The 13,681-nt window shown below is 42.5% G+C and overlaps 1 protein-coding gene across 1 annotated transcript in view; it reads left to right on the top strand.

The window, feature by feature from the left end:
* The window catches only part of mtcl2 (microtubule crosslinking factor 2), a 99,144-nt gene that overhangs the window by 72,488 nt on the left and 12,975 nt on the right, over nt 1-13,681 (top strand). Inside the window, exon 11 of the mRNA XM_078236648.1 lies at nt 11,600-11,851. Within this exon, the coding sequence (XP_078092774.1) occupies nt 11,600-11,851 (252 nt within the window). The remainder of the gene's footprint in view (nt 1-11,599; nt 11,852-13,681) is intronic.

Raw genomic sequence — 13,681 nt, 5'->3', positions numbered from 1 at the left:
CTCATTTTGGAAAGAGTAATTTCTATGAATAAATCAGTTCTGAGATAATGTTAGTGTAGCTTTGAGGGTAAAGTATATTTAGTAGAATCTCATTTTTTATTTGCATAAAGTTCTGAATTAAATTGTTCAGTCATTTGTAATCGTCTTCAAATGCAAATGAGAGTTGTAGAGTCACAGAGGTTTACAACATGGAAATGGGCCCTTCGGCCCAACTTGTCCATGCTGCCCAGTTTTTACCATTAAGCTAGTCCCAATTGCCCGCATTTGGCCCATATCTCTCTATACCTATCTTACCCATGTAACTGTCTAAATGCTTTTTAAAAAGACAAAATTGTACCCACCTCTACTATTACCTCTGGCAGCTTGTTCCAGACACTCAACACCCTCCGTGTGAAAAAATTGCCCCTCTGAACCCTTTGGTATCTCTCCCCTCTCACCGTAAACCTATGCCCTCTAGTTTTAGACTCCCCTACCTTTGGGAAAAGATATTGACTATCTAGCTGATCTATGCCCCTCATTATTTAATAGACCTCTATAAGATCGCCCCTAAGCCTCGTACGCTCTAGGGAAAAAAGTCCCAGTCTGTCCAGCCACTCCTTATAACTCAAACCATCAAGTCCCGGCAGCATCCTAGTAAATCTTTTCTGCACTCTTTCTAGTTTAATAATATCCTTTCTATAATAGGGTGACCAGAATTGCACACAGTATTCCAAGTGTGGCCTTACCAATGTCTTGTATAACTTCAACAAGACATCCCAACTCCTGTATTCCGTGTTCTGACCAATGAAACCAAGCATGCCGAATGCTTTCTTTACCACCCTGTCCACCTGTGACTCCACTTTCAAAGAGCTACGAACCTGTACCCTTAGATCTCTTTGTTCTATAACTCTCCCCAACGCCCTACCATTAACTGAGTAAGTCCGGTCCTGGTTCGATCGACCAAAATGCATTACCTCGCATTTATCTAAATTAATGCCGGGGGAGGTACTGGAAGCGGATAAGGTAGTGACTTTTAAGGGGCGTCTTGACAAGTACATGAATGAGATGGGAATAGAGGGATATGGTCCTCGGAAGTGTAGGGGGTTTTAGTTAAGTTAGGCAGCATGGTCAGTGCAGGCTTGGAGGGCCGAAGGGCCTGTTCCTGTGCTGTAATTTTCTTTGCTCTTTGTTCTAAACTCCTTCTGCCATTCATCAGCCCACTAGCCCAATTGATCAAGATCCTGCTGCAATCCTAGATAACCTTCACTGTCCACTATGCCACCAATCTTGGTGTCATCTTCAAACTTACTAACCATGTCTCCTAAATTCTCAGCCAAATCAATAATATAAATTACAAATAACAGTGGACCCAAGACCAATCTCTGAGGCACACTGCTGGTCACAGGCCTCCAGTTTGAAAAACAACCCTCTACAACCACCCTCTGTCTTCTGCTGTCAAGCCAATTTTGTATCCAATCGGCTACCTCACCCTGGATCCCATGAGATTTAACTTTATGCAACAAGCTACCATGCGGGACCTTGTCAAAGGTCTTGCTAAAGTCCATGTAGACAACGTCGACTGCACTGCCCTCATCTACCTTCTTGGTCACCCCTTCAAAAAAACTCAGTTAAATTTGTGACACATGATTTGTGAGAATATTCTGCTCTGGTAGCTCCATTGTCCCCGTTTAACAGACTAAGCTTTAAATATGAGAGTGAAACATTGTGGATGTTGGAAATCAAAAATAGGAACACAAAATGCTGGAAATACTCGAAGCAGCTCAGGAACCGTTTGTGAAGAGAGAAACGGAGTTAGTTTTTCAGGTTGGTAGCCTTTCATCAAAACTCAGGACTGCACTTACTGACAGTGACAATGATATACTGTTTCCATGGCCCAGATTGTACCGTCGAAGCAAACGTAATGATATCTGCTATTTGTTAGACTTGCCCTACACATTTAGGTTTTTTTACATTTTTGCGTGGCAAATTCCAGAAAATTTGAGCGGATAATGGTGCAGCGAGGGGAGCTGCTTCTCTCCTTAAGCAATCAAATTGAAAGATCGTGGTGTCGATGAGAGTGGGCGAATTCAATGTCAAATCAGAGACAAAGAGAAATAAAAAGAGGGAAAAATTGGATTATGGGAATGAAAAAAAGAGACAAAGGAAAAGTCTTTTTAAAAAGTCACGTTTTAAGTTTAACATTTTTAAAATCTCCACCTCATAAAATCAGAGTCCATCCTTGTACTAATTAATTTTTGAATGTCAGGCAGGTTAATGGCAGTTATTAACAGTCATCATATCATTAGGAAGCTTAGACTTGAAATGTCGGGTCTTCACTTTCTGCGGTGAGTCCAAAACCACAGAAACGCAGTAACTCCACACCATTCAAAGCATTTCAATCGTGAGGCAGGCAGTGAGGTGACATTTTTCTGTTGCCAATGGTGAAGCAGTGGTACTTGGACCGCAACTTTTGGACATTCATGATTAACCATGCATCTGTCCCCCGAGTGAAGTGGCCGTATCATTTGTGCATCAATGTTGGTGAGCACCATTGGCCCCTCCATTCATTTGAGAGAAAGATCTGGCCCCATCTTTGTCAGACCATCACAATTTTGCAGCAACGTGCTATGGAATGTTGGAACAACTTAAATAACTTGAATATTACAGGCGGTCTTGACAATTGTTGATCGCAGTACCTGTGGCAACAATCAGTCCATGTTCAGGATCCAAGTTCAAATCTAAAATTCCAAAGCTTTTGCACATCTAGCCTAATAGTTGACTTTAAGGGAATCACTGATTTTGGCAGCTCAATTCATGGAATTGCCTCCTCCTCCCCCCCCCCCCCCCCCCTCCTTTTTTCTTTCTAATATCTGAGCTGCTCAACACTGACACGCAGATGTTGGCTGATGTAACTGAGCCACACCATTACAACCCTTCAACTCCATAAACCACAGTTTCCTTTATCAGACTGACCTCGGGACACAGCTGTATGTTTGCCCCCGGGAATGAAAATGCTGTGATTCAGATGGAAATGTGTAATCCATGTACTGTCTCAAGACCCTTCTCATGAGAAATAACCCTCCTAAAGAGAGATCATATTCATTTTTTCACAGAAACGCATTGATATTTGGGAACTTTCAGCTAGTATTGAGTAGAAAAATAAAAGGGAAAAAAGCTTTGCATTTAAATAGCAGTTTACCCAGTCCTCATTTCAATTGCTGTGGCCATCCAGCAAAGCTCTGTCTAAAAGTAAAGTTTATTTATTCGTCACAAATAAGCTTACATTAACACTGCAATGAAGTTATCCTAGTCGCCACACTCCGGCACCCTGTTCGGGTACACTGGGGGAGAATTTAGCATGGCCAATGCACCTAACTAGCATGTCTTTCGGACAGTGGGTGGAAACCAGAGCACCTGGAGGAAACCCACACAGCCACGGGGAGAACATGCAGACTCCGCACAGACAGTGACCCAAGCCAGGAATTGAACCAGAGTCCCTGGCGCTGTGAGGCAGCAGTGCTAACCACTGTGCCACCGTGCCGCCCCTGTCTGTGCTGGAGAGACAGTAAGAAGTTTAACAACACCAGGTTGAAGTCCAACAGGTTTATTTGGTAGCAAAAGCCACACAAGCTTTCGGAGCCTTAAGCCCCTTCTTCAGGTGCTGGAGACACCAGTTCAGAAATTCTACGGCACAATGATTTGTGAGAGCGTGGCATCTAACGATGTCTGCCGTGCCCTTGCATGATTTAGATTTTGAATTTTTGTACCTGGAAAGTTGCTGAAAGTCCAAAAAGATAACCTCACAATGAGGCAAAAACTTATCTGGGACCTGAGTGAACAAGGCAAGCAAGTGCACTTGACCAAGGTTCTTAACTAATCTTAACTCAAGAACCGCTTCTTCCCTGCTGCCATCAGACTTTTGAATGGTCCTATCATAAATTAAGCTGATCTTTCTTTTCACTCTATGTGGGACTGCAACACTATATTCTGCACCCTGTGTACTCTATGAAAGGTATGTTTTGTCTGTATAGCACACAAGAAACAATACTTTTCACTGTATCCCAATGCACATGACAAATCAAATCAAAGTAACTACAACACGATATTCTGCACCCTCTCCTTTCCTTCTCCCCTATGTACTTTATAAAGGGTATGTTTCATCTGTATAGCGCGCAAGGAACAATACGTTTCTCTGTACCCTGATACATGTGACAGTAATAAATCAAACCAATCAGAGTACAGGATTGTGAAATTAATAGATCATGGACTTAGATGGAAGTGTGGGAGTGGGTGAATTCAATGTTAAATCAGGTACAGAAAGAGAAATAAAGTGAGGGAAAGAGAGATCGGATTGAGAGAGAACCGGAAAAAAGAGACAAAAGGGCAAGTTTAATAAAAGTTTTACATTTTTAAAATTTCTTAACAATTAAAACCTGAAGAAATGAGACTCCATAGAATCATAGATCATAGAAACCCTACAGTACAGAAAGAGGCCATTTAGCCCATCGAGTCTGCACCGACCACAATCCCACCCAGGCCCTAGCCCCATATCCCTACATAGTTGCCCACTAATCCCTCTAACCTACACATCTCAGGACACTAAGGGCAATTTAGAATGGCCAATCAACCTAACCCGCACATCTTTGGACTGTGGGAGGAAACCGGAGCACCCGGAGAAAACCCACGCAGACACGAGGAGAATGTGCAAACTCCACACAGACTCCACATTGTAATAATTCAATTTCAGTGCCTAAGAAGCTGTCAGTAGTTAAAACTTACCACAGCATTTACAGGGTGCTGTGATTTGAAATGGACAAACTCAGTCTAAGAGTTTAGTTGACACCTACCACACAAATACAACACCCAGAAGAAAAAAAAAACACAATTTGGTCCAGTATTCTTCTTTCTCTGTTTAACTGGTGTTCCATTTTAAAGTATGCAAGGTCGATTCAGACCAGGACTCTTATTTCCCCATTTTACTGGGTTTTTTTCCCTCTGCAGCGTACCTTAATAGCAGCTAATGGTAGAATACAATTGTCAGAAGATGGAATAATCTAGGATTTCTCAGATTCAGCTACCATGACAACTAAGTGCTATTTAACTACATCATTGTGAACACAATATATTCCCTTTTTCATTTCATATCGGAGTGAACACCAATTATGTTGGGGGATGGATAGTTAGTGGGAAGTACAAATAATTGATGCTACCATAATAATTCTGGCAAAGGGAAACAATATATATTTCCCATCAGAGTGGAGATGCAAGGTTATGCTTAACGAGCACATTTTCCTGTTTAGCTTCTAATGTTAATTGCAGTAATTTTAGTATTGCAAAATCTAGTTTTACTCACATTAATCCTAACCCTCACGTGATGTTTATATGAAGGAATCCAAATGTTACAAGATCTCCTTTTAAGTAACATAACCTTGCATCTCCATTTTGATAGAATTTTCTCTGTTCTCAGAATCATTGTGATAGTATCGATTTGTTTTCGCCTTCTCCTCCCCCCCCACCAAAACAGTTTGAGTCTAAAGTGATACATTTATCCATTGTAATGCACAGTCACCAATATATTGTGGTTTATAATTCTTTCCCAGCATTCAGTAGTTCCAAATCTGGAACTTAAACATCTCCGGGTGTTCAAAAAATGTTATTGTAAGAGCCTGATGCAGAAGAATATAAATCATACCAAGTTGCCAAGACATGACTAAATCCTTATTAGTGGTTAGAAACATATTCATCATTCAATCTCTTAGGACTAATATGTAGAGCTCAGAATTTAAGTCCGAAGAATAGAACATAATTAGCCACTGAAGGGCGATACATCATTTAAAATTTTACTGAGAACTTTTGAGTGGAAAAACAGCCCCTAACTCCCTGTCCCATTTGAAAATCATAATTCGCATTTGGAGGGTATTGCTATTTTGAACATAGGAACAAGAGTAGGTCACTGAGTCCGTAAACGTGTTGCACCATTTATTATAATCACAGGTATTCTGCATTCTATTTGCACCTATCCACCTTTGTCCCATTACCCTTTGGAGAATGAAAATCCACCAATCTCATTTCAAATTAGCAACTGATCTACGTTGATTGCCTTTTACAGAAGAGTTTCAAAATTCTACCATCCTTCATGTGTACATCTGTTTTCCCGTTTCACCTCTGAAAGATCTGGCTCCAATTTTTAGACTTGCCCTTCGCCTTAGTGCTGCACTCTCTCAACCAGCGGGAACAGAAATAGGAGATAGAATCTGTCTAAACTTTGTATTTCTCAGCATTTTGCCAACTAGAATGCTATATTAACCAGAATTTCTGATATTCCCCCTAATGCAAATCGTCACGTTATCAACCGGAAGCTACCAGAAAGTCATCCAGATCCATAAAATGTCCGTGTGCTGTCGGGTCATCCTGGCACAGCATGCCAAGCTTCTGGTAGAGGTGCTGATAGCCCTTGCTCCATACACAGTAAACATAGCCTGAGTGCTTTGCAGAAAGGTGACACCAGGCAGAAGAGAAGCAGAGTTAAATAACAATACAGTTGTGGGCTGAACGAATGGCTCAGAAGATGATTTTTCAGGAGGGTTTTAAAAGCGGGAGAGGTCTGAGGCAGAATTTGGGAATGTACTACGTTGCACGTGTTGCTGAAACACCAACAATTAACGGTGGAGTTCAGGGAGTGGGGAACATTGGGCAGGATTTTACGGCCTCGCTCAACCCGACCGAGGTCAGCGGACCTCCCCATTGTCCTCCCCTCGCCCGCTTCCATTCCCATGGCCAACGGAGCGGTAGAATTCCAGCGATTGGGTGCCAGAGTGGTACTTTCTCGTATATTTAACACACAATCGAGAAAGATCATCTTGATAAAGCAGTAGTTCTCCCCAGGTTCTGATCCCTCTGTGGTTTCATGTAGTCAGTGTTCTGAACTGCAAATCTAGCGACATTTTGATTTTTAACACAGCTTTGACTAGCCTGATTCCACACTATTTAACCAGCATTATTAATTAATCGGCAACACTGATTCCCATAGCATGCCAGATAGCAAACGTTTTACTTTAAAAGTTTGATCAAGTTTTTAACCTTCCAAATTTCGGGGAATATAACCCGAGTTTGTGCATATCTCTCTTCATAATTTAACCTGTGGAATCTACCTATCATTCTAATAAATCTGTGCTGCCCTCCCTCAATGGCCAATATGTCTTCCCTGAGGTGTGATGGCCACGACTATAGCATAACATCTACCCCTTGTATGCTAGTTCTCTAATGACTTCCTATTCCATCATCTAAGTTCATAAATATGGTGAATAATTGAGGCCTCACTACAGATCCTTGCAAGATACCTCACACCTGCCAATTGGAGTACCATACTCATTATCCCTACTTTCTGTTTCCTGGCACAGCCTATTTCTAAGCCAGGTCTTCAATTGCATCAGCTTCAACATTAGCTATCAGTTTCTGATTAGAATCCCTACAATGCAGGAGGAGGGCCAATCGTTCCATCAAGTCAGCACCAACCCCCTGAGTATCTTTGCTTTTAACAAATGCTTTGCGCAAGTCCATGCAAATAATGTGCATTCAGATTCATCAGCACCCCTCAACTGATGAATCAGTATTCCTCCGCATTGAAGCACTGAGGGTGGCAAGGACACAAAATGTAATCTTACTGAGGAGAGTTCAATATCCATCAGCAGGAGTAGATGAGTGGCACCACCACTGACCAAGCTGGCCAAATCACAAAGGACATAGCTGTTAGATGGGGTCTGTGGCAGGTGGTGAGGGATCCAGCAAGAGGGGAAAGCCTGCTTGACTTCATCCTCACCAAATTACCTGTCACAGATGCATCTGTCTTGGACAATTTTAGGAAAACTGTCAACTGTACAGTCCTTGCGGAGACAAAGGTCCCATCTTCACATTGAGGATATCCTCCATCATGTTGGGTGGCATTACTACTATGCTGAGTGGGATAGATTGCGAACAAATCCAACAACTGTGAGCCATCAGTAGCAGCAGAATTGTACAAAACCACAGGCTATAACCTCATAGTCTAGCATGTCCCTCACTCTACCATTACCATTAAGCCAGGGGGATCATCCCTGGTTCAATGAAGAGAGTAGGAGGGCATGTCAGGAGCAGCACCAGGCATACCTAAAATTGAGGTGACAACCTGATGAAGCTACAACAAATGATTACTTGCATGCCAAACAGTGAAAGCAGTATGCGACAGACGGAGAGTGATCTCACAACCAATGGATTAGACCTATGCTCTGCCACGCCCCCAGCAAAGCTGTTCCAGTACAGCTACAACACTGGATTCGACCTGACAATGCAGAAAATTGCCCTGTTGTGCCCTATCCACAAAAGGCCAGCCAATTACCTTTCCATTAGTTCACTCTTATTCATCAGTGAAGTCATGGAAAGCATCATCGACAGTGTCATCAAGCGGCACTTACTTAACAATAACTGCTCACGCACGCTCAGTTTGGGGTAAGTCAGGGCCACTCAGCTCCTGACCTCATTACAGCCTTTGTCCAAACATGGACAAAAGAGCTGAACACCAGAGATGAGCTGTGAGTGACGGACCTTGATATCAAGGCAACATATGACCGAGGATGACATCAAAGAGCCCTAGCAAAACTGGAGTCAGTGAGAATTGAGGGGAAATTCTCACCTGGTTGGAGTCATACCTAGCACAGGATGGTTGTGGTTGTTGGAGGTCGATAATTTCTGTCCCAGGACATCACTGCAGGAGTTCCTCAGTCTCAGGGATAGTGTCCTAGGTTCAACCATCTTCAGCTACTTCATCAATGGCCTTCCTTCCATCATAAGGTGCGAAGTGGGGAAGCTTGATGATGATTGCACAATGTTCAGCACCATTTGCAGCTTCTTAGATACTGAAGCAGTCCATGTCATATGCAACAAAACCTGGGCAACATTCAGGCTTGGGCTGATAAGTGGCAAGTAACATTCATGCCACACAGATCCCAGGTAATGACCATCTCCAACAAGGAACAATCCATTTCCCCTTGATATTCAATGGCATTGCCATTATTGAATCCCCCACTATTAACCATTGACCAGAAACTGAACTGGAGCAGCCATATGAATACTATGGCTACAAGAGCAGGTCAAAGATTAGGAATCCAGCAGAGTGTAACTCACCTGACTCTCCAAAGCCTGTCCACCATCTACAAAACACAAATCAGGAGTGAGATGGAATACTGTCCACCTCCCTGGATGAGTGCAGCTCCAAGACCACTCAAGAAGCTTGACACCATCCAAAGCAACGAAATATGATTGACACCCCATCCACCACTTTAAACATTCACTTCCTTCACCACTAATTTGCAGTGGCAGCAGTGTGTACCATCCACAAGATGTACTGCAGCACTCACCAAGGCTCCTTCACTTGGAAGGAGCCTTGCCACCTAGAAGGACAAGGACAGCAGACACATTGGAGCACCACCACCTGCGAGTTCCTCTCCAAGCCACACACCATCTGGACTTGGAACCATATCACCATTCCTTCACAGTCGCTGGATCAAAATCTTGGAGCTCCCTATCTAACAGCTCTACATGTACCTACACCACATGGACTGCAATGATTCAAGAAGGCAGCTCACTACTACCTTCTCGAGGGCAATTAGGGATGGGCAATAAATGTTGGCATAGTCTACAAAGCCTACACCCCGTGAAATAACTTTTTTAAAATTCCTCTTTTCCACTACTTGAATCACCTCTTCAAAAGTTCAAATTTATCAGGCATGACCAACCCTTTACCTCCCCGATTACCTGAAAACTTTCAAGGTATTCAGTTACTCTACCTTTAATTGTAGACTCTTGTAATCGCTGACATATTTGTTCAAATAACTATAATTCTCTAGTTTCCCTCTTCCACCTTCAAATAGCAGAATAATATTCACAGTTTTTCAATTTTAAAAAATTAGTTCCTGAATTAAGAGAATTTAGCCAGATTCTTATCTACTTCCTTTAAAATGCTGGGATGGAAACTATCTGGTCCTGGGGAGCATCAGTGAGCAAACTGAGCATTACTTTCAGTGACTCCTTCTGTCAATTTGCAGATGATTGAGAGGAGGCTGATGGGGTGGTGATTGGTCAGGTTGGATTTGTCTTGCTGTTTGTGGAATGGACATACCTGGGCAATTTTCCACAATGTTGGGTAGGTAATAAGGCATCCCCCCCCCCTTTGTTGGTTCTCAGACATGCATACTAAAAACAATCCTGAACACACTAGGGAAATGTCACTGCCTTTCTAATGCACTAGTCTGCTTAGGACGGTCCATATGCAAGTTAAATTCCCTGATTAAAATCATTCTGCCATTGCTACATGCTTGTCTAATCTCTGCATCTACCCCTTCAGAGTTGCTATTAGGAAGCCTGTAGACATTTCCCTCAATAGCCTTAAATTCATAATTATACTTCCACTACCCGTTTATCTCTTGTTATATCCTCTCTTATTGAAAAATGTTAATCCTTAACCGCTAAGGCTACACTTCTCACTCTACTATTTTCATTATCTTTATTTCTAAAGACCTGTAAGCGTGTTATACATTCATAGAATCCCTACAGTGCAGAAGGAGGCCACTTGGCCCATCAAGCCTGCACCTGTCCTGTCTTATAGTTATGTCTTCATAATGGCTACCCTCCAAGTTGTATTTGTCCCTAGAGTTTGTTCAATTTGTTGTCTTTGGATTTGCATAAGGAATGCTTAGCTGGGCCACACGCCCTTCTCGTTCTGGTGAAATGGTTTGCTCGCCTGTTCTATATGTTCCTCTCTCTTTAATTCCTTTTTATCTTCTAGTTTTCCCTTTACAGAAAAAAAACTAAAACAAAGTTTATGACTGTTGCTGTGCTCTCTTCCCTTTTATTTGTATTTGAACTGTTATTTATACTTCCATTTTCACCTGAGCCCTGAAGTCATTTCATGAATATAAACAGTAAAAAAAAGTATTTTTTAAGATACATTTTTCACAAGTGCCAGAAATACAGGAGAAGAAATGTGGAACCAAAAGAGAAAATGCTGGAAAATCTCAGCAGGTCTGGCAGCATCTGGAAGGAGAGAAAACAGCTGACGTTTCGAGTCCAGATGACCCTTGTCAAAGGGCCACCTGGACTCGAAATGTCAGCCCTTTTCTCTCCTTATAGAAGAAATGAGGAACTTGAGCTCAAGATGAACTGTTTTTCATCAAGCTACATAAATTGCAGTCGCATTATTAACGTTCAAAATTAGGCTAGAAGACTCCCAGTAGGTGCGGTAACATTGCAGTTATGTTTCTGGACTAGTAATCCAGAGGCCTTGATAATAATCTGGAGACATGAGTTTGAATCTCAACACTGCAAGTAGTTAAATACAATTAAATAACTCTGGAGTTAAAAGGCTAGTATCAATGGTAGGAAGGAAATCGGCGCTCTTTGCCTAGTCTGTGCTTTATTTGACCCGACCCAAAGAAATGTGGTTGACTCTTAAGTGGCCTCACAGGTCACCAGTTGAACAAATTAGTGGTGGGCAGTAAATGCCAGCTTTCTTGGCAACCCCCGTGAATAAAAATAAGTTATGAAACTTGCTGGAAATTCAAACTAAGATACTGATTTCCCACAACAGCTGGAAGGTAAGGCTGGCAAAATGACGTCTGAGAAATCCCCGGGTGATCTGAAGACGGCTTTGAAATGGGAGCGGGAAGAACATCAGCAGCTCCTCGCAGAGTCCTACAGTGCAGTTATGGATCTAACACAGCAGCTTCAAATCAGTGAAAAGAACTGGAGTCAGGAGAAATTAGAGTTACTGGACCGATTTAACACTGAGCGGAACCACAGCGAGCAGCGTTTGAAGGAAATGCAGCACAAGATCAATCAGGTACATGCAAAACAACCTCTCAATATGTACTGAACATTTTAATTTTGTTTCTAAATCTGTCGTCGTACGAGTGCATGTGAGTACCCAACACCCCCCGACCCGTCCCCTGCAAGGTTTCTGGGATTTTCTGACACGTGCTGGGAAAGTACCTCCCCTTTAAAAGACAAATGTTGGCAATAGAATTAGAATCATTCATCGAATTCCTACAGTGCAGAAGGAGGCCATTTGGCCCATCGAGTCTGCACTGATAATCCAGGCCCTATCCCCGTAACGCCACGTATTTACCCTACTAATCCCTGTAACTAAGGGGCAATTGAGCAAGGCCAACCAACCTAACCTCCACATCTTTGGACTGTTGGGGGGGAAACCAGAGCACCCGGAGAAAGTGCAAACTCCACACAGACAGTCACCCGATGCTGGAATGAACCAGGGTCCCTGGCACTGTGAGGCAGCTTTGTTGATCACTGTATCATCCTGGATGAGGGAGAGTGGCACAAAGAACAGGAATTCCCTATACCAGGAATTCCAATGTCACTGCCTCCCTCAGGACCCAGTTTATGCTGTGGGTTACTGTTTGAGATAAAATGCACCTATTCAGCTCAGCGAGGTGGACCATTTAGGCTGGATCAGCATCCTGGACCTTCAAAGAAAGGAAATTCTGGTGAAACAGAAATTGATTGTTCCCCCTTAGACAGGGGGCCACAGGGGAGTTGGCCAGGCTCTATAGTGAAACCTGGCAGCCTCCCTGTAATGGAGGGCAGATGCCAGATCTGCTGGGTGCATGGAGCAGATGAGTAATGGTGATATGACCTCCGGCCCCATGCACATTGGGGGTGCCCTTTTGCTGACCCTGCAAACTCCTGGGATTTTTGCAGCCAGTATTCAGCAATTGCCCCAGTATTACGACTATTAGCATCAATATCAGATATGCATAACACTTTTTATTGTCACCATTTAAAGACACCCACTTCTTTTAACTTGCTTAATGTCATTACAGGGAATGCTGCAATGTTTCCATTATTTTTGTATTGCTTTCAAAAAATTCAGTGTTTTATTTTGATCCCCTTTGTTTATTTTTTTGTTGAGTGAGTGGGCAGATGACCAGTTCCCATTCCGGTAGGTCATGAGAGAAGTTAAAGGCAAAGAAAGTCCCAAGCTTTGCCTCCTGTGGAAAAATGTGTTTCCATGCAGCCTAGCTACTGTGCATTATGAGTGCAAGGCTGTGCCCTGGAACCTCATAACTTAGTTTGTGAGAACACCATCACAATCCAACACCAGGGACTTACAAGATTGAATCTTTTCCATAGCAACAAACTACCTGAATGAGAAATCCTTTCGCTAAAAGTAAAATCTCTCTCTCCTGTTGGGAATGATGCCATTAGTGCTGACCTGCTCCAGGTTCAGCTTTTAAGGTATCAACAGAAGCGTTGGTGGTTTCATCTATATTTAATTCACTGGATTAGTATAATCCCTCAAATGGAACCCACTCAGCATTACTGTATCCATATTTCTTTAGAGAAACATAATAAAAATGGAATGAATAAAACATCATTCAGTGCCCCAAGCTCTCTTCCTTTACCATGTACACAGTGTATCATGAGCCTATCCCTACTTGTATACGCTCCTGTGAAGAATAAGACTTTCTGGAAAATAAGGCTTTGTAAATTGTTTCCCTGAAGTAAAATAGCTGGAAGTTCAAAGTGGCATTATAATTCCGGTCATTCAACAGTGGCCAGTTGTATTCACAGAATTCATTCATGTTGTATTCCATATGACATTTGATCTAAAATTTTGTGTATTTGTGCTGATAACCTTACATCCATCTCACAG

Source organism: Mustelus asterias, chromosome 20 (assembly GCF_964213995.1).
Source record: "Mustelus asterias chromosome 20, sMusAst1.hap1.1, whole genome shotgun sequence".
NCBI lineage: Eukaryota > Metazoa > Chordata > Chondrichthyes > Carcharhiniformes > Triakidae > Mustelus > Mustelus asterias.
Note: the sequence above shows the minus strand (reverse complement) of the source record. Positions and strands in the feature narration are given on the sequence as shown.